Here is a 26,983-nt window from a genome sequence, read left to right as displayed (position 1 = left end):
TCTGAGGAGGCGGTATGGTGGACACCTGAGGAAATAGAGATTCTAGCTGACTTATGGAAAATTATATAATGGCTCTTATTGATATAACCTTTTAAAGTTTTTCAAAGAATTCTTCTTCTAACAACCTTGCAAGATAGATATACTATTCCCATTTTAAAGATGAGGAAACTGAGGACCGAGGAGGTGCCCAAGGTCACCCAGCTAGTAAACAGCAGAACTAAACTCTTTCCATTACAGCACACCATGCTCCCTTTGTTCAGTCACTATGACATCATCCATTCTCACAGACAGTCATCCTGCTCCTAGTGTAAAGGAAAAAAGAAGAAACAACCTCCACACTTGAGAAAACAGAAAGGTCCCTTGTCCTTACAGTTCAACTCAGGGGCCTTTCAGCTTTCTCATGTCATGGACTCCTTTGGCAGTCTGCTTAAGCCTATAGGCTCCTTCTCAGAATCATTTTTTAAAGAGTTGAAGGAGAGGTTAATTTTAAGTTAGAGGTTAGTAAAATAAAAATGCAATTTTTTCCCCCATTCAAGTTCATGCACCCCCCAGGTCAAGAATTTGTTGTTATTTGTGGCTGGCCCTTCATGACCCCATTCCAGGTATTTTTTGCAGAGATATTAAAGTGGTTTGCCATTTCCTTCTCCAACTCATTTTACAGATGAGGGAACTGAGGCAAACAGGGTCAAGTGACTTGCCCAGGGTCACACAGCTAGTAAGTGTCTGAGGCCAAATTTGAACTCAGGAAGATGAGTCTCCTGACTTCAGTCCTGGCACTTTATCCACTGAGCCACCTAGCTGCCTGGCCTAACCAAAGGAAATAATAATAATAGAATAACATTTTAAAATGCAGAGTACTTGGAAATGCAAGTCAAGATTGTTTCATTGATGATGTTGACAACAATCACAAATTGATCAAGACAGATTGACAAATTGGAAAGAGGCAAGAGGATGGCACCAGGACTGCACAGAGCTTAGAGATCATGACTTGTGAGGCTCCATAGGGAGGAAATTGGGGGTTTTTAGCCTGGGCAAAAGAAGACTTAGAAGGAACTGGATAGTTATCCTCAAACTGTTAAAAGGCTGTCAAGTTGAAACAGGGTTTAGATTTGTTCTGCTTGAACCCAGAACACAGAAGTATGGCAAAGCAGTAGGTAACTGAATTTATTGAGAGTAATGATTATGCTTAATGATTTTTCTTGCTTCAATCAGAGGAAATCAAAGTCAGAGAACAGCAGTATAAAGAGAATATTCTTGTTTTAGTTCGTTTTGCTTTTGATGCAAATTGTAGTGTAGAGACTTTTACTTCTCTTAGACACTTGGGTGTAGTGTCTACAAGGGTAAACTCAACCAGAAAAACATCTTGCATTTATTTTATTTCTTGCTCAGATTCAGAAATATTTTTGGATGTAAAAGAAATGTATACATATGCATACATTATTATAAAAAACAACTTAGGTCCTAGAAGTTAGAGTTAGAAGAAACCTTAGAGATCGATTAGACCAATCCCTTCATTTTACAAATGAAAACACTGAGACCCCAGGTGGTGAAGCAGTTCCTCACATTCACCTAGCTAGTAAGTGCCACACAAGTTCCTGGCATTTACTGCACTGAGTTCTCTAATAGTCATTGGAAAGAATGTAGCCATGTTTATGGTAAGCTGTAATTAGCAGTTAGCTACTCAGAAGTCTCCTTTAATTTCTTAGTTTTCCCCTCTGCAACATAGTGATTTTTGTGAGATATCCTTTTGTTTAAATAAATAGTAATACTTTCTTTAGAATTGCTTGTTCATTTCCTCTAATACTTTATTCTCTAATTCATAAGATCCATGGTTTCATCTGTTTGGTTTTTCTATTAAGCAGCACAAATAAAAGTATTCCAAATTAAATATAAGATATTAAATAATACAGAGTGCTATGAGATTTTGTGAAGGAGTGATCACTTCCAAATGAAACAATAAGAGAATGTTTCAAAGAGGAGGTGATATTCAATTTAGCCATGGTTTAACAGAAACAGCGTTGAACTAAGGGGCAGGCCATCTAGGTTCTAGTCCTGTTTTTACCCCAAACTTGCTGACCTAAGGCAAGTCACTCAGCCTGCTTCCTCATCTATAAAATGAGGTCACTGAACCAGCTTCCATATCCTAATTCTTGTGACTTTGGCTAGGTAGATTGCAAGCATGCAGGACAGTGTGAGCAAAGACATAGGGGAAAGAAAGGGCAGGATATGTTTGAGGTACTATAGAGTATGTGACAGGTAGTAGTAAGAGGTAACATTTGAGAGGTGGTTTGGGACCATATTGTAGAGCCTCAATGCTCGCCTAGGGAATTTCCCTATAATAGTATTCTTATTTTTTATTTTTTTTTAATTTAAAAAGCATTTATTTTCCCTCCTTGCCAACCCTCTTTTAATTGAAGGGGAAAATGAACTCATGAAAATATGCATAGTCAAGCCAAATTTTGCATTGGCCATGTACAAAAAGGTATGTTTCATTCTTCATCTTGACTCCACCACCTTTTTGTCAGGAAGTGGGTAGCCTTCTTCATCATTGTTCCTTTGGAACTGTGATTCATCATTGTGATGATAAGAGTTTTTAGGTCTTTTGAAGTTCTTGCTTTTACACTATTTTTGTTATTGCATAAATTTTTCTCTTGGTTCTGCTCATTGCACACTGGATCAGTTCATACAAGTCTTCTCAGATTTCTCTGAAACTATACCTTTCATCATTTCTCATAACACAATATCATTCCATTATAGTCATATATCATAATTTAGTCAGTCATTCCCCACTTGATGGACACTTCTTGCTTTCCGTTCTTTGCCACTATTATTTGATTTAGTACTAGAAATGCTAGCTATGACAATAAAAAAAAATTGAGGGAATAAGCATGTGCAAAAAGGAAACAAAATTACTACTTTTGAAGATGATGTAATAGTTTATTTAGAGAACCCCTGAGAATCAACTAAAATTAATTGAAATAACCACAGAAAAGTGGCATGTTATAAAAATAATAAATATCCAGCATTTCTACATATTACCAACAAAACTTAGTGAGAAGAGACAGAAAGAGAAGTTCCATTTAAAATAACTACTAATGTATAAAATATTTGGGAATTTCCTTATCAAGATATGCATATGAACTACCTGAACATAATTTCAAAATGCTTTATAGAAATAAAGATAAACCTAAGTAACTGCAGAAATATTAATTACTTAAGGGTAAGCTGAACCAATGGCATAAAAATGATTATGCTATATAAGTTGATTTACTCATTCAGTGCCGTACCAATTAAACTACCAAAGTATTGCTTTATCAGAAAAAACAATAATGGAATTCCTCTGGAGGAAAAAAAAGGTCAAGAATGTTAAGGGAAATTATGTGTATTTAAAATAGGAAGGGAGTCTTGAAAAACCAGATCACAAATTATACCAAAAAGCAGTAATTATCAAAACTATTTGGGCCAAGTTAAAAAATAGAGGTGTCAGTCAATGGACCAGATTGGGTATACGACATTCTGAAGAAAATGAACTTGGTAGACAAATGTTCTTATCCTATCCTAGCCGTGATGGAAAAAAAAATTAGCCAAGTTTCAGTTGTAGGAGCCCCATATGGTGTGAGAATTAACCTCATTTGTCCTGTGGTGCTTACTAATACTTGTAGATACTGTGTTCTCTTAACATCTAGCCTTAGAGGCCATTTAATCTAGTCCTTTATTTTTCAGATAAGCAGACTGGGGTATGGACATGTTAAGTAACTTGCCCAAGGTCACACACATTTAATAAATAGCAGAGTTGGAATTTAAACCTAGGTCCCCAGCTCCAAATTTGGCACACTTTTCACCAAACCATGCTATGCTACCTCCTTTTATTCCTAAAAAAAAAAAAAGAAAGAAAGAAAAGAAAAAGAAAAAATCACTTGTCCTTTCTTTCTTTTTGTTTTCTCCCTCCTTCCCATTTTACCTTAAGATCAGAGTTTGGCCAGTCTTTCTAAAGCTGCAATTGTCACTGTTACATCATATTTAATTCTGTCTGTTTAGCCACCCTAATTTAGGTTGAAGTGAAGTCTGTACAACTGAGCCTGATATCTCCAGATCCTGATCCCGTAGAGACGTGGCTCCTTGCCACAGATGGCGTGGCACAATGTAATTCTATAGTTTGTGCAAGTCAGCAGGCTCCACAGTGTAATAGAAAAGATAAATGGAACAACTTGGTGAGATATTGGCAAAAGAGAAGAGAGAGGGGGACCAGACAATTTCATTCTTCTTTTCTTATTGCTCGGTCATCAGAAGCCGTCTTCCGCCAGAGGGGACTGAAATGATCATTGTCTTTGATTCTGTCTCCTCTGAGGGTGAAGAAGTAGTGGATGTTATTGTGAAATACCTTCATTTAGGGCTCACATCCATTTCAAAACTGAGATCATTACCGAATGCAGGCTCACTGAAATAGTTCTGGCCCGATAGAAGTTAATAGAACAGGCCCAATAGAAGCTTGCAGTCTGCTGGCAAACTCGGTCCAGTCACATCCTGGTAATAAACCAATCTGTTGTTTCCTGTACTGCCCTTCACAAGCAACCATGAAATGGTGTTGACCCAGCTCGATAGCTAGCCTTATTCACCAGATGTGGCTCCAAATGACTTATGGCTATTTAGAAAATTAAATCCATTCTCAAAGGATGAAGATGGGCCAGCCCTAAAAAGATTCTAGAGAATATAGTATAGGCTCTGAAGGTGATTCCAAAAGCGAAGTTCTAAAATGCATTATCAATGACAGTATAGGGCCAGGAGTGGGGAACCTGCAGCCTCCAGGCCAAATGTGGCCCTCTAGGTCCTCAAGTGCGGCCCTTTGACTAAATCCAGACTTCACAGAATTTCTCAGAATATACAGAATTCTGTGAAGTCTGGATTCAGTCAAAGGGCCACACTTGAGGAGCTGGAGGGCTACATGTGACCTGGAGGCTGCGATTCCACACCCCTGGATGGGTCATGGTTCATAGACCATATAGTTCATAGACTCCTTATGGTTGGGGAGTCATGGGATCATTGATCTGAAAAATTAATCCCACATCCCCCCAAACCCTGTTCCTTGTCATAGCTAATGCCCCTATGATTTTTAGGGTTCTGAGAGATCAAAGTTCTCACCTTCATTTCTAAGGTGATCAAATATGCTGCACTGAGGCAGGACTGCAAAACAGGTGGAATTTATTTTCAGTGCCCCCAGCTCCTTCTTTTGAGCTTGGACCCTTCTGAATTGGTATATCGTCTTCCTCCCATTCACTCCTTTGGAAACTGAGGTCCAGAGGTTAAATGATTTATCCAAGATAACAGAGGTAAGAGGAATGGGAAATAATGGAAATAAGCATTTACCTAGTGCCTACTGTATGCCAAGCAGGATGCTAAGTGCTTTACAAATATTATGCAATTTGATTTTCACAACTCTATGAGGTAGATACTATTATCTCCATTTTACAATTGAGGAAACTGAGGCAGACAGCATATTAGTGACTTGCTCAGGGTCTCAAAGCTAGGAAGTGTCTGAGGCCAGATTTGAACTTAGGTCTTCTTTATGCCAGGTTCAACACTCTATCCTTGCTCCACCTAGCTGCCTCATAGTAAGTATCAGGGGTGTCATTTGAACTGAGGTGTGCTGACTTCATGGCTGTCACTGGTTCCACTATACCATGTTGTCCCTGTCCTCACTAAAGTTAGTGTGCAGCTTCCTACATGAAGGGGTGTGTGCGCGTATGTGTGTGTGTGTGTTTGAGACAATCCTTTTTTGGATGGTTGTTTTAAAATGCAAAAATCAGTCATGGTAGGATGTGGTCATCTTGGTATTGGAAGATTTGCATTTGAGTCCCAGCTTTTATAGCTCTTAACTCCTCTGCTGACTTTGGTGCCTATTGTGATATCTGAGGAATTAACTGTCTCCAACCCCCACACATCATGGGTTTTAGGGCTGTCAGAAACCAGAGTTCTCATCTTCAGTTTTACAGTGACCAAATGTGTTACACAGAGACAAAACCCTAAAGTAGGCAAAGTTTGTCATCAGTGACCCCAAGGCCATCCTTTGGGTTCGGCCCTTCTGGATCAATGCCTTATCTTCCTCCTATTCACTCCATTTCATGCTTATTGAGGGATGACTGAAGTAAGGCCCCCATCTCCTTTCTTTCTACCTTTCTAATGCTTTCCTGTTGCTATTGCATCCTATCGGGACCAGGCTTCCTGTGTTTTATGAGGTGACCGCTAGCTAATCTAATAATGCATTTGTCAGTAGACAGATTGCACGGTTCTGGGTGCATAGTAGGCTTTAACGAAATACTTCTTGTCAGACCAATAGCTTAATTTATCCATCCTGCTTCCTATCTGGCTTTCATCTGAACTGCCTCTGTTTAGGGGAGGGCTGCTCCATTAAATCCATTTGCTTGGCTGAGTACATATGTGCTAGGGGCACTGAGGGCCTCTAAAGAGGTCAGTGAGACCTTTCTTTTATGATATTTCTCTTTTAGAATCTCCTTAAAAGCCTCTAGCTTTCCTCTCTCATTCCCTTTCCCTTGGCAACTGCCAGCCCCTTTTCTCGGCTACCACCCTCCTACACTACTCCCATCTGTTACCTCCTCCTCACAGCCTCACACCTGACGATGTCCCATATTCCTTTTACCACTAGGCCCTTCTCTTTCCTATCACATTTGTAGTCACTGAAAAATGGAATTCCCTTGGTCTCCTTAGTGTTCTGCTTACTGAGAGAGACATCTGAGGAATTAACCCCACATCCCTCCAAACCCTGTTCCCTGTCATAGCCAAGGTCCCTATGATTTTTAGGGTTCTGAGAGATCAAAGTTCTCACCTTCATTTCTAAGGTGATCAAGTATGTTGCACTGAGGCAGGACTGCAAAACAGGTGGAATTTATTTTCAGTGCCTCCGACTCCTTCTTTTGGGCTCAGACCCTTCTGAATCCGTATATCATCCTCCTCCCATTCCCTCCTTTGCATGCATGTTTAGCTCTCAATCACCTTTTCCCCCATCTCTTACATGTACTGTTGACATCCCATCCTACTGGGGCCAGGCTTTCTGTGTCTTCCATGGTGGGTTAGCTAATCTAATAATGCATTCGTCATATCAAAGCTAGAGTCCTTGTCCTGTATAACATTCAAGATTTTCCTGAATTTCAACTTCCTGTTTATCCTGAAGTTTGCTCTGAAAGACATATTTCTGATCCCATGGGGCTGTGCTTTTAATTTCTTTCTTTCTTTCTTTCTCTCTTTCTTTCTTTCTTTCTTTCTTTCTTTCTTTCTTTCTTTCTTTCTTTCTTTCTTTCTTTCTTTCTTTCTTTCTTCCTTTCTTTCTTTCTTCTTTTTCTCTTTGGTGTTCCCTGTCTACACTTTCTCTTACTTTTGTTTAATTTTCCTTAGCAAGCATCATGTTTACTTTCTAACTACAGCCTTGTATTGATTTTCTTTCTGCTTTATAGGGGCAATTAATCTTGGTCCTGTATGCCTCTTCTGATAAATTACCCCTCCTCTCACCCATCTCCTCTTAGATTCTGCCCACCGAACCAGAAACCAAGTTAGTTCATCTGGATTTTATCTATACTGTGGAAGCTAGAAAGGATTTATCAAGGGATAAAATGTATATTGAGGTGATTACAATAGCTGATGCCAGGCACAGAGCCTTGAAAAGGTGTCTGCATTCTAGCATCAGTCATTTCTTGGAGGTAGCAAATTGCTCTAAAGCCTTTATTTGGTTTAGGAGCTTTGTGTTACGGGGAGTGAGCTCAATACAAGCTAGGAGCAGAGGCTTCATGTGCAAGATGCAGAGTGAACTAAGGCCAGATTTGTAGTTTTTGCTCACAGGTGGAGTTGCAGGGGGACAATTCCCAAACCTCACTCTGGAAATCAGAGGATGTGGGTTCAAATCTTGTCTTTGACAGTACCTGTGTGACCTCGATTTCTTCGTCTGTAAAATGAAGGGTCTATGCTAGATGGCTTCGGAGATTCATTCCAGTTCTAAATCTATGATCCCATGATCTTCCTTCTATTCCCTCCCCCTTGTTTTCATGCTTGTGAAGACCTTAGAGCTGTCCACAGCATTGTGATTTCCCTAGGAACAGTATCTTCTAGTTTCAGGCAAACAGATGTGTCTTCCTCTCCCCATCCTGCCCAATGATTGGTGTTCACATTCACCCCACTCCTGCCCCTCCCCATTTGGTAACCACTAATCCCAGCCCTCCACTGGGGCGCAAAGTCTCCACTGGCACATTGGAGAGGTCTTTCTTTTCTCAGGCCATTCACCCTGCCAAGGCTGCTTAGCTGGGAATGAGGTGTACCTATGCTTCTGCTGAATTCATCTCCTTTCCTAGGTATTCACATCCAAAAAACAAAAACAAAAACCAAAAACCCCAAAACAAAACCAATCAACCAATCAATAAGCAAACCTCTGGCACCATCCATCCCACTGGAACCCATGAGCTATGCAATGTCTTCTGATTTTCTTTTCTCTCTGTGTTTTCTCTTCTTGCTGCAGGAAGGCAATCTCTCGGTCAGGCCTCCAGCATTTGGCTCCAGTGCATTCCCTCAGCCTACCTATTGCCAATGGTCCAGCGAAGGAACCCAGAGCAACACTAGACTGGAGTGTAGGTGTTGGTTTTGACTTTTAAAAAAAAAATTAAAATATTTCACCATAATTAAATGCCTCTTCTATTCTCTAGACTGTGAAACCTTTGGCTCATACTCACTGTATATTTTTCAAGTGGTAATGAGGGTGATTGATGTTGTTCCCTGACTGAAATCTATATACAATGTTGCCTCACTTAGTGAATCCTTTGGAAAGGATCATTTATGTAAATTTATCCCTGTTTAAAAAGGCAGACCAAAATGATGGCTAGCTCTAAGATGGTCCTAACTTTATAAATCATTATAGCATTACAGAATTTAGTGCTGGAAGGGGTCTTAGAGATCAGCAGAACCAGCCCTCCCTCCACCATTTTGCCAGTGAGGAAAATGAGGCCACAATAATCACAGAATCACAATATTGAGAGTTGAGAAGGGCTTCATTGGAAATCTAGCCAAATCTTAGGGTATTTAGATGACTCAGTGGATAGAGCACTGGGCCTGGCATCAGGAAGACCTGAGTTCAAATGTAGCTTCGTACACTTACTAGCTATGTTACCCTAGGCAAGTCACTTAACTTCTATCTGCCTCAATTTCCTGAACTGTACAAGAGGGATAATAATAGCACCTATCTCTCAGGGTTGTTGTGAGGACCAGTTGAGATAATATTTATAAAATGTTTAGCACAGTGCCTAGCACATAGTAGGTGCTTAGTAAATACTGGTTTCTTTTCTCCTCTTCCCCCATACACAAATGGAAATTCTTCTATAATGAGGTTAAGTGACTTGGCCTAGGTCACATAGGTAGTAAGGGGCATAGGCAAGACTTGAACAAATCTGACCACAGAGTCAGTACTTTTCGACAGTAGGCTGTCTCTTTGGAGGTAGGCTTGTATGTGTTTGCAGCTGCTGCTCAGAATATCACTGGGTGACAAGTGTTTGTTCCCACCCAGTGGAAGGGAAATAGTGCCTACCAGGACAAACTTACAAGGTATGTCTTCTGGTTCCCTTTTCCCTTTTTGTTGGTTGCATCTTCCCCAAGTACTTTTCTGTCCTGTCTTCTGGCTAAACAGCCATTGATATTTAGTGACTGATAGACTGACTGATCACTTAGTGAACAAAAAGTCCATTAAAGGGATTTTAGGTAACATCAAAATAATTAGAGAGATTTTTTTTTTTTTTGGAGAGGGGAAGGGAGACAGGGAAAATTGAAATCATGCTAGACCTCAGTACTGAGGATAAACCTGATTTAGCCTATTTGGATGGAGGTAAGAGATTACCAGAAGGGACGGTACCTTGACTCTTCTCCAACAAAAACCTTTATTCTTCTTTAGGGAGACTAAATTGGGAACTAGCTTGCTAAGGCAGCTGGAGATTTAGTCTCAGGGGTGACTGAGAGGCAGGAGAATTTTCTTTGAAGACCTAGAATGCTTTGAATATACCTGTCTGCAAATCCATTCTAGACTGACTTGATTCCAAATTCTCCCTTTCCCCCTCTGCCTTCCTTCTCTAACTGAGCCTCTCTCGATCCTTAATCCAATCCCTGTCTTTCCCTCCCTTTGCCCACCACAACTTTCAGATGTGTATGTGTTTACATATACCCATACTTATGCATACCCACACATGTATATGTACACACACATATATATGTTGTTTCCAAGAGCTTTTAACATTTTTTAGTTGGTTGTTCAGTGTTTTTTTTTTTTTTTTGAGAGGCAATTGGAATTAAGTGACTTGCCCAGGGTCACACAGCTACTAAGTTATCTGATATTCCATTTGAACTCAAGTTCTCCTGACTCCAGGGCTGGTGTCACTGTGTCACCTAGCTGCCCCTCAGTGATTTTTCATAATATATTCTGATATCCTAAAATGCATTCCTCAGCATCTTCTTTTTCTTTTTTTGCTTTTTTGGCAAGGCAGTTGAGAGCTAATATAACCTTAATGGTCATCTAGTCAAACTGTATAACTTTATAAATCGAGAAATTGAGACCCAATGAGCTTAACTGATTTGCTCAATGCCATTCAACTAGAATGAGTGGACAGAGCATTGGGTTTAAAATCAGGACGACTCATCTTCATGAGTTCAAATCCAGCCTTAGACAGTTACTAGCTATGTGACCCTGGGCAAGTCACTTAACCCTGTTTGCCTCAGTTCCTCATTTGTCATGAGCTGAAAAAGGAACTTTAGTATCTTTGCTAAGAAAATCCCAAATAGGGTCACGAAGAGTCAGACACAACTCAATGACAACATTCAGGTGGAAAATGTTAAGTGACTTGCCCAGGGTCACACAGCTAGTAAGTATTAAATGTCTGAGGTCAAATTTGAACTCAGGTCTTCCTGACTGCAGAAGCCAGTGCCCTATCCACTGCACTACCTAGCTGCCCCAGCATTTTCTACTTGTATTGCCCTTGGTTATATAGTTTCTGGCAAAGGAAAAAGCATGTTACTGAAATGCTTGCCCTTTGTTAAAGGAGTTACCAGTACTGAGGCTTGAGAGAGCTCAGATACTGCTTGGCTTTTTCTGAGGCTATTCAGGTAGGAGACTTTTCCAGTATTTCAGGATAATTATTTAATGTTGTTTAGGATAGTTATTTAATGAAAACTTAGATCATGATAGCCTGCATTTTGACTGGGGAGAATTTCAATTCCATTCATTGAACATGTATTAAACACTTAATATGAGCCAGGCATTATGCTAAGTGCTGAGGGATACAATTAAGAAAAAGAAAGGTGGTGCCTGAAGGAGCTTACCTTCTAATGGGTAAGACAACTCAAAAAGAACCTGTAAAGAAGAGGGGTGCTGAGGGAATTGGGAAAGTGCTAAGTATCTAAAACTTTGTTAAAGAGCATCATAATGAGATTTCAGGCGATCAGCTTATCCAAAGTAGGGAATCATATTCAAGCCAAACTAAGGGGCAGGTGGAAAGCAGAGAATTAACATTTCCCAAATCTAGCCCTAATGCACACCTGCGATGTTATTCCTGGGTCATGTTCATGTCATACCACTGTGTATCTCCCCCCAAAGCCAAACCCGTACATATATTTTCTTCTATTGGAATGTAAGCTCCTTGAGGGCAAGGGTTGCCTTAACTTGATTGTTTTTGTATAAGGGTGATAAGAAGACCTGAGTTCTAGTCTTAGCTCTATCATTAGCTAGTTGTGTTTCTCTAGATAAGATATGTGACCTCTCTAGGCCTCATTTTCCTCATCTGTGAAACAAAATGCTTGGAATAGATGGCCTTTGAGGAATTTTCCAGTGTTAATAATCTACAGTTCTGTAACTTTATGCATGTAGGTATTAGTGAATGATTGGGTGAGATTCCCAGGGTACAAGTAGGCAGTTAGCCTCAGACCCCACAGTGGTAGCTTGGTTCATTAACGGTTCTCCTATGGTTTGCATGCTGTAAGTAACAAATTTCTCCATAGATCCATATATGAATATGTGAAAAAGTTTCAATTAAGCTCTTATGAAGTACCAGGCCCTGAGCTCCACCTCCTGTGATCCAGTATTCTTTCCAGGATACCACACTACCTAATAGTTCTTTGGAGAATAGAAATTTGGAATATTAGATCCTGAAAAACAACTTTCTGACCATTAGGCACTAGGTGGTATGGTGGGTAGAATGCTAGACCAGGAGTCAGGAAGAACTGAGTTCGAATGTGACCTCACACACTTCCTAGCTTTGTGACACTGGGCATGTTACTTAATCCCTGTCTGCCTAATTTTCATCAACTATAAAATGGTAATACTACAACAACAACAACTACTACTACTACTACTACTAATAATAATAATAACACCTACCTCCCACGATTGTTGTGATCATTAAATGACATAATATTTGTAAAGTACTTAGCACAGTGCCTGGCACATAGTAGATCCTTAAAAAGTGCTTGTTCTCCCTTGCTGGATTAGAGTTATTTGCAAGCATGTATTTTATTTTCAGAAAGTACAGTGAAGGCTACTGGAGGGTGCCTATATTTATCTCTCGGTTTCCGGAACATGGAGCATAGATTGAGAGCTAATATAACCTTAATGGTCATCTAGTCAAACTGTATAACTTTATAAATCGAGAAATTGAGACCCAATGAGCTTAACTGATTTGCTCAATGCCATTCAACTAGAATGAGTGGACAGAGCATTGGGTTTAAAATCGGGACGACTCATCTTCATGAGTTCAAATCCAGCCTTAGACAGTTACTAGCTATGTGACCCTGGGCAAGTCACTTAACCCTGTTTGCCTCAGTTCCTCATTTGTCATGAGCTGAAAAAGGAACTTTAGTATCTTTGCTAAGAAAATCCCAAATAGGGTCACGAAGAGTCAGACACGACTCAATGACAACATTCAGGTGGAAAATGGTAGATCTGGGATTCAGATCAAGATACTGTGATTTCAGGTCCAGCGCTGTTTTCACTGCTGCTTCCCCAAGACCTTCCTGGACTGAGAATAGGAAAGGCAGTACAAGATGGTGAAATCCTCAAATCCTAACTATAAGTAAGCTTAGGGAAAACAATCTTAGAGGCCAAGAAATGTATTCTGGTGTCCATTCTCAGGCCCTCCTCGAGTTTTCCAAATGTATATAGCGAATCCATAGAAAATCAATGACAACTACTTCCTACATCACTCCAGCATCTCCAGCTCTATCCTAACTAAATTAAAATTGCTCAATTCCCAGTAATACCTACTCTGGGAAGATCCTTGCAATAAGAAGGGATTAGACAGGAATTGGAATGAAAATACCAAGGAAATAGAAGAAATGGCTGGTGTCTTTGACTTCAGGAAACATGCCCACAACTTTACTAAACAACACCAAGTGACGGTCATGATCTTAGTGAGGACAAGGAACTACAGAGGCAGCTAGGTGGCATTGTGGATAGTAGTCTGGACTTGCAATCAGGAAGACCAGATTTTGAATCTTGCCTTGAACACTTTAATAACTAATAGGCAAGTCATTTAAATTCTCAGCCTCAGTATTCTAATCTGTAAAAATGGGAACCTCACAGGTTGTTGTAAAAATAAAATGAGATTTAAAATGCTTTGCAAATCTTAAAGCATAATATAAATGTTAGCTATTATTCATGGTCTAAACTGCCACACCATGACTTAATGTAATCTGTATGTAGTTTGCTCTTTGAGCTGTCCTCACACCTCAATGAAGTTAGTTGTATACTCTAAACAGCAAAGCTGAGAAGGGACTGTAGGCGGAGGCTGCCAAAGAAATGAGAGGCAAAATCCTGCTATTTTAAAAACACAGTTTTTAGGGGAGGAAACCCTGATTCCATAAGTATGGTAGCAGAAAAGTAGACCAGGGACTGAGCCAAAGACTAGTTTGTTCTGCTGACACTGTTACACGTGTATTGGGGGCTGTCATGCCTCTGTCAAACATTGTTCAGCCAGAGCATGGCACTATGGGAAAGAGAATTGACTTTGGAGCCAGAAGACCTTGGGTTAAAACCTTCCCTTTGTCACTTATTACTAGTGTGACTTTAGGCAAGTCATTGAACCTTTCTGGGTGTCATTTTCCTCATCTGAAAAACAAGGTGAGCCTAGACTAGATGACTTCTTTTTTTTTTTAATTTGGTTAGACAATGGGGTTAAATGATTTGCCCAGGGTCACACAGCTAGTAAGTATTATGTGTCTGAGGCCAGATTTGAACTCAGGTCCTCCTGACTCCAGGCCTGGTGCTCTGTCCACTGCACCACCTAGCTGCCCTGACTAGATGACTTCTAAGGTCTGTTCAGCGTGTCTGATCACAGGTTTGACTGTGGCTGGCCAGTGTTTGCTCCTTTAGGGGGTCCAAAAAGTCCTTAGTGAACAGTCAATAATAATTTTAAAAAGTTATGGAGAATTTCTGGGACACATCTAAGATTTCAAGGTAAATAAGGTTGACTTGAAATAAGAGCTCTGACTTCAAATAATGGAAGGAGAATTAAACTTAAAGTTAGTGAGATCTGAGTTCAAATCCTGGCTCTAACAATTGCTACCTATGTGAGCTTGGGGGAAACTCTGTGAGCCTCCTTTTTCTCATGTATAAAATGGGGTTAATACTGGCATGGCACTACCCACCCCACAAGGTCATTGTGAAGAAAGCAATTTTGAAACTAATTTAAAGCATAAGTGTCAACACTCCCAAGTGTGACCTAAACCAGATTACAATGTAATTGGGAAATATTTAACAAAATAAATAAAAATGAAGTAAAACATAGATAATATTAACGTGTGGTTTTCTAAGTCATATGCAGCACTTAGGAATCCTTGCATATGGTTTAGTGGCCCCTGTTTCTATTTGAGTTTTCCACTTCTTTAAAGTACTATATAAACATGAGTTATTATTTATCTTTAAAAGATTATTTTAGGAAAAAAAGGAAAAAAATTAAATGATAATTTTGTTGTATATTTGAAAGGAACAGCAAGTTGTGCATAGTAGATTTGCAGTTTCATGTACAATCATCTTTTTTATTGTACTATGTTGTGGAAATGCTTGCTTTATTCTATAAATTATAAATAAAATTTAAAAAAAATAAAAAAGGTTATTTTGAGGTCATGATCTCCTCCAATCATTTGAATGTAGAATTGAATTGTTAGCTTGTCTTGGGAAATCCAGAATGAGGATGGAAGGGAAATCTTGATCTTTTTGGACTCTGTAGGGTAGGGAGAATGTGAGAATTAACCTGTGGTTCCTAAACCCATGTGTATGTGCTTGCTGAAATATGAATGCTAATATCATAGAAAGAGGACTATTGAATGTCATTATAAGCTGAATCCCATAAGACTAGGTAACTATGATTGCAAAGTGTTTCACACATATTATCTTCTTTGAGTCTCAGACCCTCAAAGGCCAAGGCCTTCCACTACTCAGAGCAATGCTCTGAGGCAGGTAGTGTACTGTAATTATTATTTTGCAGATAAGCAAATGGTGGTTCAGAGAGGTTAAATGATTTGTCCCAGTGTCATGACTGATAAGTATTGTGCCTGGGATTTGAATGTCTTTCTGACTCTGTCTAGTACTATTTCCATTCCATTTTGCTCTTTCTCTTTATGATCAATGTATAATTTATTCATTAATTATGATAAATTTCCAGGTCCTATGCCGGTATTTGGTTGCTATTTGGTACATTGGTATACTGAATGTTGTTCCATTAAGTAAGCCTGCACTCTGTATTTGAAAAACTTTTGGCTAGACAGATATTTTCACTGTTATAATATTTACTGTTATGAGATGTGACTCATATGTCATGCTTTCAGACACATTTCTGTGTTCCCAAGGGTTGGGATGCAAAACCTGCTCAGGGCTGAGGGAGCAAGGGATGTCAAAAATCAGAAGGATGCCAATGCCAGTGAGATTGTGATTCTACTGAAGGCTTTTTCAGGGCCCTTTAACTGTGATCTAGGGATTGTGAGTGGGCTGGGTAAGGAGTGGAATATTGGTGGAGGCCTTGCCCGTCCTCTTAGAGCAGTCTGTGTTCTAGCCAGATTTGGCTACGAGCTAGAAATATAAATCGATCTTTTGCACTGTTCTGCCTCCTTGAATCTGTGTGCCATCTCTTTGTTTGTCTTGCTGTCCTCATCTTGCTTTGTGAAAATCCTTTTTGCTTCAGCTCATCCTCCATGAAACAGACAAATGCTGTCTTATATAGGAGGCTTTCCCCCAGTTCTCTCCACTCCCACCCCCATCTCCCTCCAGATACCTTCCATCAATTCCAAATGTATCTTTTATTTACCAGGAACAATTTTCTCCCCTAGCACTTAGCACAGGCATGGTACATAATAAGCATTTAATGGATACTGACTTACTGAATGACTGACTGCTGAAGCCTTCCCCCTTCCCCTAGCTCTTCTTCCTCAAGTTTTCTTAGATCTCTCTGTCCCGATTTTCCTTTTTATCTTCCTGAAGTAAAAGCATGACCATAGTACTAAGCAGCCCAATAAACTTCAGTTCCTCCCTATCTCTTCTAGTGTGAAATAGGATCTACTTTCCTTGGCATTTAAAGCCCTCACAGTCTGGCTCAAGTTTGTTTTTACAGACTCATTTCATAGTGTTACTCCAAATGACATCTCCTCATAAGCTGATCTCCAGACTCCATATCTGCCCCCCCCACTTCTGTGCTTTTCATAGACTATCATGCCTAGAAAGGAATTCTTCCTCACTTCCGTCCACCTCTTAGAAACCTTAGCTTCTTCTGAGGTCAAGCTCTTCTGTTGAAAAACTGAGACCTGGGAAAGACCTTAGCTTGAAAAGGCCAAGGCCTTCCACTACATCCAGGGCCATTGCCAGTCTTCTTGACCTGTCTTGCCATTGGATGTCAGTGAATCTGGAGGAAAGAGTGAGGCTGATAACTTTGTACAGCTCTGTCTCACTTAAATCTAATTCACTTGCAAGTCAAGACATCACCCTGTGATGTCATTGGTACTCTTCAAAAATGAAGGACCACCACCACCACCCCCACCACCATCACCACCACCACCATCATCATCACCAGCATCACCACCACCACCATCACCACCACTACCAACAATCTGCTGTCTCTTACTACAGGAGGCTTTTCTTCATCTCCTTATTGTCCTTATTTACTCCCTGCTCAAATGAGCATGTGTTTACTTGTCTGCATGCATATCACATGCTTCAGCCACAGCTTTGTAAAATGTGAGCTCACTAAGAGCAGGAATTTGTTTGGGCTTTGCCTTTGTGTATTCATCGTCTAGCATAGTGCCTTACATTGGATTGTGTTTTTTTTGTTTGTTTTTTGTTCCCTCTCCTCACCTATATTATAAACTCCTTGCAGGCAGGAATTATGTCTTTTGCTTCCTTTTTAACCTTCCCATAGGTCACAGCAGAGTGCTGTGGACTTAACTGATTCTCAGTAACTCATATTGATATCTCAATGAAATCTGTACTGCTGAATTGGGCAAGATGGAAATTCTTTGGAAGGTTGGTTGAAGGACATGACTTGACTTTCTGATAATTTCATTCTTCCAAAAGTGGAGAAGATAATGAAAGCAAATTTCATTCTGGATATGAATCTCACACGGAGGAAAGAGCTGATTGTTGGGTTGGCATTATTGCAAACTTGGGGAGAAGTAACCACTCCATCTTAGAATTTATGATAGGAGAGGTAAGGAAATTGGGGAATATTCAAACATGAACTCTAGCTTTTGGGAGAGCATATTTCAAAGGGTTCAGAAGAAGGACAAATAGAGTCCACAGATTAAAATTCTATAAAGGAAGTTACTCCAGGAGGGATGGAAAACTGTTAAGAATGAAATTTTGAAAACACAAAGAAAAGCAATTCCAGTACAGAAAAGGGGGGATTTTCTGAAGAGACTAGTATGGATGCACAGGGAACTCACCAACCAACTTAGATTTTGAAAGGAGCATATATAAAAGATGGAAGCAAGGACAAGTAATAGAGAATAACTACAAAAGCACAGCATAGTCCTATAGCAGCAGTGTTGGAAGTACTGAAGCACAGAATGAGCTGGTAAGAAAAGCTAAGGACAACAAAAAGGCTTTTTACAAAAGTTATATTGGGGAAAGAAAGAGGATCAAAGAAGAGATAGGACAGATAATTAGTGTAAATGGCCCAATGATAACAGATGATATAGAGAAGACAGAGCTCTTCAGCTTTCATTTTGCTTCTGTTTTCTCTGCCAGAGAGACTGATCTTTGGCTTGGGAAAAATAGAATGAAAATGGCTAATAGAAATTTGATTGCTGAGATAAGTATAGAGAGAGAAGGACAGCACCTATCTTCTCTTCCTGCATTCAACTCAGTAGGTTCAGATGAACTATATCCTTGAGTACTCCCAGAACTGACACATCTGTAATCTTTGAAAGATCATAGAGAATAGGAGACCTACGACAGGATTGGAAGACAGATGTCCTGATTTTAAAAAGGACTTGAGGGAAGATAATGAAATCTACAAAATATGTACCAGTAAGCTTGACTTTGCTTCCTGGACAAAATTTAGAATGTATTTATTGTTAAAGGTATGCTTAATTAATATCTTGCAAAGGAAGTAATGATCACCAAGAACCAGCGAGGCTCAAGATTGAGCCATGCCATACTTGCTTTATTTTCTTTTTGAACAGGATTACTAGACAGATAGATCAAGGAAATGCTGTAAATCATAGGGTCATAAACTTAAAACTTGAAGAAACTTTGGGGTTCAACTAGTCCAGCCTCCTTATTTTGCTAATAAGTAAACTGAAGCCTATAGAAATGAAGTGAATTCCCTAAGGTCACACAGGTGGTAAGTGGCAGAACTAGAATTCAAACCCAGTTCTTCTTACTCCAAATATGTCCCACAGATAAAGTTTACATACCTTTTAACAAAGAGCTAACAGATTTTCTCAAGCTATTATTATGGAAAAGATGAAGAGATAGTATAGTTAGGTATATGCAGAACTAGTTGAATGGTGAGCCCCAAGAGTAGGCATTAATGATTCAATGTCAACTTGGATGGAGGTCTACAGTGGAACTTCCCAGGGGTAGGTGCTTGGTCTTCTGCTCATTAACGTTATCAGGGACTTGGATAAAAGCATGGATGACATGTTTATTGACTGTGAAGATGACCTAGATCTTGGAAGAATAGCTGACACACCCAGTGACGCTCAGGATTAGCAAAGATCTTGACAGGTTACAATCAAATATGAAATTTAATAGTGATAAAGATAAACATTTATGCTTGGATTTAAAAAGGCATCTTCACAAGTACAAGATGAAAGAGATGGCAGTTCATCTGAAAAAAAAAAAGACTGGGGGAGGGTGTTTAATGGATAGTAAGCTAGATATGAGTCTAAAGGGTCTTAAGGCCACCATGCAATTTAATGTGATCACAGGGTTTGTTAAGAGGGGCATAGTGTTAAGGACTCTACTTTGCTATACTCAGACCACGCTATGACGACAACAACAACAATGTTAATAGCATTGCTTTGAGGTTTGCAGAGATCTATTCAAATGTTATCTCCTTTTGTCTTTACCACAACCATGGGAATGAGGTGCTACTGTTACTCTGATTTTACAGATAAGGAAACTGGAGCAGACAGGTTAAGTGATACAGAGTAAGTCTGAAATTAGATATGAACTCTTTATGACTTCAAGTCCAGCTCTCTATCCACTGAACTGCCTTCATGCTTCGGTCAGCCTCAATTTCATATCCTCAATATTGTGTACAGTTTGAGGTACCACATTTTAAAGACGACTTTGATAGCCTGGAGAATATCTAGAGCTACTGGAATTGGGAAGGCCTTGAGTTTATACCATTTGACGATTGATTAAGGAAAGTGGGTATGTTTACCTTGGAGAATAGAAGACATAAACTACCTTTAAGTATTTAAAGAACTGTCATTTAGAAAAGGGAGTACCCTTTTTTTTTTCCTTTTAACCGTAGAAGGGAGAAGTAGGATCAACAGGAAAAAAAATTGCACAAGCAAATTTAGGATTTATATATTAAAAAAGAATCTTAACAATTAGAATTGTCCAAAAGGGAAATGAACTATCTCTGTTGTAAACTCCCTATCACTGAAGGTCATCAACTGAAGGCTGGATAACCACTTGTCCAATGTTGAAGAAAGAACTGTTGTTCATGTATGGATGGACTAGATGACCTCTGAGGGTCCCTTCTAACCCCATGATGCTATTTTAATTTAAGATCAAGTTTTTATTTTTGAAATGGTACTTGCTACATTTCCCTTTTGACCATGTGTTATATTCATTTAAAGAAAAAGTCTTTTAAAAAATAGTGACAGATTGGCATTCCAGGTTGATAAAGCTCTTTCTCTCTGGTCATCTTCATTGTGACATTGACTTCTGTCTGGAGGAGTTAAACCATGAAGCTTTAGGGGCAACAAGCCAAATTGCAATGCTCAGAGGGGAAACAAAAATGATTATCTCCTAGGTCTGAATCCATATTCTAGGTTTTGAGGGAGTTACTCATTTATAATTATACCCACTCTACTGATGCCATGTTGTTTTAGTAAACTTGATATGCTTCCTTCACCTTGGGAATGAAATTTGGACTGACGCTGTTCTTTGTTTGCTGTTTGAGTATTGTTGTAAGGTGTAGCAGATAGCTTTTGACTCCTTTTCCATTGTGATTGCTCATTAGCTGGCCTAAAAATGGATCGGACCATGGCAGTAGCTACCAATGTCATTCCCAAAGAGCTTTAATCCCAGGTTCCTCCAGTGATACCTTACCTACCCTTCCATATCAGAAAGCCTCCTCCAACCCAGAGAACTGTGAAAAACACATCAACACCAAACACAAAACCCATATTCTAAATACAGATTCCCTTTCCTTTTCCTCCTTTCCCTCCTGTTGCTATTTCTAAAAAAAGGAACCTCCCCCTGACAGGTAGGGAGATAACATAATTTGGATGCTGCTACTCAGGTTAGTTCAGGAACAAGATTGGGGAAACAGAGTCTCAGTGCTGGGATTGGCTTAAAGTGGGTTATGAAACTAGGGCATCTTATCTTTAGAAACCTTGAATGAAAAGTCAGGAGGAGGAAGGGTTTTTATAAATGTGTGTGTTCTCATTTCAGCCCTCTTTCAGGTGGCAGGCCCAAGGAGACCTGAGCTTGCTTTTCAGGCCTTAAGCCCTGACGTTTCTGTCACTAGCACTTTTGACATCAGGTTGGATTACAAGGCCAGACAAGCAAATTCCTGTGATACTAGGCCTTTGGATAGTGCTCTGTGGAGTAGAGCTTCTACAGATTGGTGTGACCTTTGTGACCTAACTGAACTGAGCTGCCATATTGGGGAAAGGGAGGATGAGAGGTGGAGCGTAAGAATAAGTGAGCAGCCACAGACACACAGACACACACACACACAGACACACACACACACTCCCCTACTTTGGTCACTCTTCCACTCATTCATCACCACAGGCTAATAGGGAAATCTCTAGATCTTGAGGGGCAGCAAGGTGGAGCAATATAAAGTGCCAGGCCTGAAGTCGGGGGAGACTCATCTTCATGAGTTCGAATCTGGCCTCAGACACTTAGTAGCTGTGTGACCCTGGGCAAGTCACTTTAACCCCATTTGCCTCAGTTTGCTCATCAGCAAATGATGAGAGAAGAAAATCTCAAACCACTCCAGTATTTTGGCCAAGAAAATCCCAAATGGGGTCACGGAGAGTCAGACACGACTGAACAGCTACATCTTAAAGCTGCAAAGTCCCTCAAATAGATCACTGGGTCCAATTTCCTGCTTTTCAGGAAGGAATTCTTAAGCATTTGCATTATAAATTGAATCAGTCAGCCAATCAGCAAGCATTTATTAAACACACTGGAATGAAAAGACAAAAATACCCTCTGCCCTCAAGGAGTTTGCATTTCTGCCAGAATGTTTTGGGAAGCTCCATAGCTATCTTTTGCATTTAAAAAAAGGGAAAAAAAAGAATTTTTAAGTAGAGTTTCTGTGTTTAGAAAATAAACATGGCATAGAGAAAGAACACTAGAGAGCCCTTGTGATATGGGGGAAAGGGCACTGGGCTTGAAGTCCAGAGAGACCTGGGTTTGAATCAAGCGTCTGATGCTTACTGTGTGATCATAGCTTTCTTCTGTGTCTGATGTAATGTGCCTGAGAGGGAATTTGAGGCATAAGAGCTTGAAACTTACATATGTATGCACACACACACACACACACACACACACACACACATATATATGTATACATATAAAATGTTTTAAACAGTTCGAACAGGAGTGTCAAATAAAAGTAAAATATTATTATTAATTCATTTAGAATATATCCAGAGACTTTTGAGCTAGAAGAGAACTTAGAGATCAGCTGTTCCAACATCCTCACTTTACAAATGAGGGAGCTGAAGCCCAGAGGAGTAAAGGAACGTGTTTATCATGGTATAGTGAGTAATAAGCAAAGTTGGCCTTCAGGCAAGTCCCTCTGACAGCAAATGCAGTGCTTTTTCCATGATTCCTTGTCTGTTTTCTCAAGTCAAAAATTCCATGTCTCAATAAAAGTTATTGCCAAAGATCCATTTAGTAATTCTTTTCCCATCAGTAAATAAATAAAAACTATCTCCCTAAGCTTTTAATTAGTCGTATGCATTTCTTATGAGCATAATAAAGCCAAATTTCAGTCTCTTTTCTTCTATTTTTTTTTGTAGGGTATTTTTATAAGCAGCTAGTTGGCACATAGACAGTATTAGGTCTGGAACCAAAAAGACCTTAGTTTGAATGTTGCCTCAGACCCTGAATATGTCACTTAACCTCTCCTAGCCTCAGTTTCCTCATGTGTAAAATGGGAACAATAATAGAATCTACCTCACAGTAGGTGTTGTGAGCATCAAAGGAGATAACATATGTAAAGTGCTTTGAAATCCTTAAAGTGTTATGTAAATTCTTGTAGCCGCTGCTGCTGCTACTACTGCTGCTGCTACTACTACTACTGCTACTGCTACTGCTACTGCTACTGCTACTGCTACTGCTACTACTACTATTGCTGCTGCCACTACTACTACTACTACTACTACTATTACCACCACCACCACCACCACCACCACCACCACCACCACCACCACCATATAGGGAGGAATGATTTCATTACTACAGCTCATTCTGCAGATGAGGAAACTAAAACAAACAAAGTGACTTGCCCAGGGTCACCCAGCTAGTAAGTGTCTGTGGTCACGTTTGAATTCAGGTCTTCCTGATTCTAGGCCTGGTGCTCTATCCATTGTGCCACCTATCTGCCCTTCATCTACTTATGCATCTACATAATATCTAGAAAATGCAATAGTTGTTCATAGTGATTCATGTGTCAGCAATGGTAGGGGCAGTGATACATGTGTGTGTTTGAAGGGATAAGAGGAAGGGCAAGGATATTTCTGCACATATGGATTTACATACATAAGTCTACAGCTGCCTGTATATAAGAATCCCAAATAGATACATTAAAGAAAGATGATTTTTCATTAAAAAAAGAAAAAGGATTCAGAACAAGGTCCCAGTAAGCTGGCCAGCATCTTTTAAGGATATCTTAATAAATCATCAATTGCTTGACTAAAATACTAGGAGTGAAGACAAGAGGCAAGGAGGCAGAGATTTTAAGAGTTAAAATGTTAGGAGCTATTTCTAATTGAAAGTCAGACTGGAAATGAAGATGAGGCACCTCTGATGTGAGCTCCTCCTGTAATCCAAAGGGGAAATCATAATTTCATTACAACCCTTCAAGAGAATCTTTCTTGCCTAAAGCTAGGTTCAGCTGTATTCTTTCTCTTCCTCTTCTTTTTATTCATTTTTCTTTTCTCCCTTCTGTCCTGTTTTCTTTCTCTCAGTATTTGTCTTTGTCTTTCTTCTACAACTGTCCTACAGAGCAGGGGTATCCATGCTGTTTGGATCATACAACCCTATCAGTAAAACATTTTTGAGCCCCTCCCCAATATGTGTGCACATATATGTAGGGTTACATGTATTTCTGTACTAATAATTATGTAGATTAGAGGTATCAAACATACTGTTGTCTACAACACCCCCCAATGATGGCCTAATCATATTAAAATGTAATTGGGAAATATTTAATGAAATAAATGAAATACAATAGAACATAGATAATGTTAACTTGTGATTGTCTAAGTCAATATGCAGCCATCAGGGATCCTTCTAGAAGGTTTAGTAATTCCTGTTTCTGTTTGAGTTTGATATCAGTGATATAGATTACATAACTTACAGCAAATATAAGTTTTAAAGGGATGATGTAGAGATGAAATAATACTTGATCCTCTGTTTAGTAGGGAGCTGGTGGTATTTATTGAATAATGGAGTGATGTGGTCAGATCTACTCATTTTGCCAAATCACTTTGGTAGCTATGTGAGAAGATGAATTGGAAAGGAAGGGACTTGAGGTAGGGAAACCATTCAGGAAGTTTTGACAGCAATGAAGGTGAAAAGTGGTGAGGGTTTGAACTTGGGTGGTATCTGGGTGAATAGAGAGAAAGGATCAGATAAGAGAGAAATAGAGGAAAAGTGGATAAGATTTGGCAACTGATTAGTTACATAAGTGGGAAAGAGTGAGGGGTTAAAGATGATACTAAAGTTGAGAAAACTTGGGTGATTGGAAGCATAGTGGTGCCCTCAGTGGTAAAAGGGAGGTTGGAAGATGGGTGAGTTTGTAAAGTCATGACATCTGTGATGCAGATCATAATACACTGTGCTTTCTCATCTTATATGCTTCACTCTGTCTCACCCCAAACAAAAAGGGTGGGATTCTTATTTACTAGTAACATCCCCCAAGCCAAGAGTTCAGCCTTCAGGGGGTACCTATCACAGCATGGAGGTGATCATCAGGGCAAGGTTGAGGGGAGGACTGAGGCCACAATTTCCCAATCAGTCAACTAATGAATTTTTATTGTTGTTGTTGTTTAGTCATTTCAACCATGTGTGACTTTTCGTGACCCCATTTGGGGTTTTCTTGGCAAAAATACTGAAGTGGTTTGCCATTTCCTTCTCTGGTTCATTTTACAGATGAGGAAACTGAGCCAAACAGGATTAAGTGGCTTGTCCAGGGTCACATAGCTAGTAAGTATCTGAGGCCTTATTTGAACTCAGGTCTTCCTGACTCTAGGCTAGGCACTCTATCCACTGTACCACCTAGTTGTCCTTAACCAATGAATAAGCACTTATTAAGCACCTTCTATGTGCCAGGCACTGTACTAGGTGTGAGGGATGTAAATAAAAAGAATGAAACAATTCTTGCTCCCAAGAAACTTATATTCTAATGGCAAAGATAATAAATACATATATAAATATATACAGAATAAATAAAAAGTGATTAAATATCAATGAATACAAAGTAATTAAACGTAAGGTAGTTAGGCAGGGAAGTGTGAACCTGAGTTCAAACCCAACCTCAGACATTTATTAGCTGTGTGACCCTGGGCAAGTCGCTTAACCCCGTTTACCTCAGTTTCTTCATCTGTAAAATGAACTGGGGAAGGAAATGGCAAACCTCCCTAGTATCTTTGCCAAGAAAACCCCAAATGGGGCCATAAAGAGTCAGATACAACTGAAACGACTGAACAACAACAACAACAACATTATCAACTGGGGAGAATAAGAAAAGCTTCAGAAGGATCAGGACTAGTCCCAATGAGCTGACCTAGATCTTTTAAGTGTCCCCTGACAAGTCATCAGTTGCTTGACTTAAATACTAGAGATAAAGAGAAGAGGTAAGGAGGCAGTGATACTTCTGTCAACCAAGCACTGTTCAACGGGAAGGGTAGGGAAGGGCAAGGGAAAATGGAAATCATCTTGGACATGATTGCTCTGTGATGGAGTATCTATTATGGGAGAGGATTTATAAGCTAGATGATCTGTCTACACCAATACAGAATATATGCAGAGGGGTTACTAATAATGCTATCAAGTCACCTCTTCCATTATCACCACCACCATCACTGCCCACCACCAACACTGCCCACCACCGCCACCACATCACAGCATTGCATTCACTTTTTTCGTTTTTTATTTTCGTTTTTAATTTTTTTTAAATTTTTAGTTTTCAACATTTACTTCCACAAGATTTTGAGTTCCAAATTTTTACCCCATCTTGCCCCCCCACCCCAAGATGGCATGCATTCTGAATACCCCTTCCCCTAGTCTGCTTTCCCTGCTATCTCTCCCCTCCTTCCCCTTCTATTTTCCTGTAGGGCAGGATAGATTTCTGTACCCCATTTCCTGTATTTTTTATTTCCCAGTTGCATGTGAAAACATTTGTTTTTAAACATATGTTTTTAAAACTTTGGGTTCCAAATTTTCTCCCTTCCTCCCTCCCCACCCACCCTCATTGAAAAGGCAAGCAACTCAATATAGGCTATGCATGTGCAGTTATGCAAAACACTTCCATAGTAGACATGCTGTGAAAAACTAACTCTATTTGCCTTAATCCTATCCCGCCCCCCCATTTATTCTATTCTTTCTTTTGACCCTGTCCCTCCTCAGAAGTATTTGCTTCTGATTGCCCCCTTTCCCAATCTGCCCTCCTCTCTATCATCCCCTTATTCTCTTGTCCCCTTCCCCTCCTATTTTCCTGTAGGGTAAGACAGATTTCCATATCCAATTGAGTGTGTATGTTATACCCTCCTTAAGTCAAATCCTATGAGAATAAGATTCACTCATTTCCTCTCACCTTCCCCCATTCCCCTCCACTATAAGAGCCTTTTATTTTCTGTTTTTTTGTGAGATAATTTACCCCACATTCTACCTTTCCCTTTCTCCTTCTCCTAGTATAATCCTCTCTCACCCCTTAATTTTATTCTCCAGATATGACCCCTTCATCTTCAACTCACCCTGTGCCCTCTATCTATCTATCTATCTATCTATCTATCTATCTATCTATCTATCTATCTATCTATCTAT

General features: G+C 39.7%; 1 protein-coding gene across 1 annotated transcript in view; it reads left to right on the top strand.

Moving 5' to 3' along the window:
- DGKI (diacylglycerol kinase iota) overlaps window positions 1–26,983 on the top strand; it is a 543,147-nt gene that overhangs the window by 141,317 nt on the left and 374,847 nt on the right. Inside the window, exon 2 of the mRNA XM_027842255.1 lies at window positions 8,519–8,627. Within this exon, the coding sequence (XP_027698056.1) occupies window positions 8,519–8,627 (109 nt within the window). The remainder of the gene's footprint in view (window positions 1–8,518; window positions 8,628–26,983) is intronic.

The sequence above is a fragment of the Vombatus ursinus genome, unplaced genomic scaffold (genome assembly GCF_900497805.2).
Source record: "Vombatus ursinus unplaced genomic scaffold, bare-nosed wombat genome assembly UNPS02014870.1, whole genome shotgun sequence".
In the NCBI taxonomy this organism is placed as follows: Eukaryota; Metazoa; Chordata; class Mammalia; order Diprotodontia; family Vombatidae; genus Vombatus; species Vombatus ursinus.
This window is presented reverse-complemented; position numbering and strand designations above follow the sequence as displayed.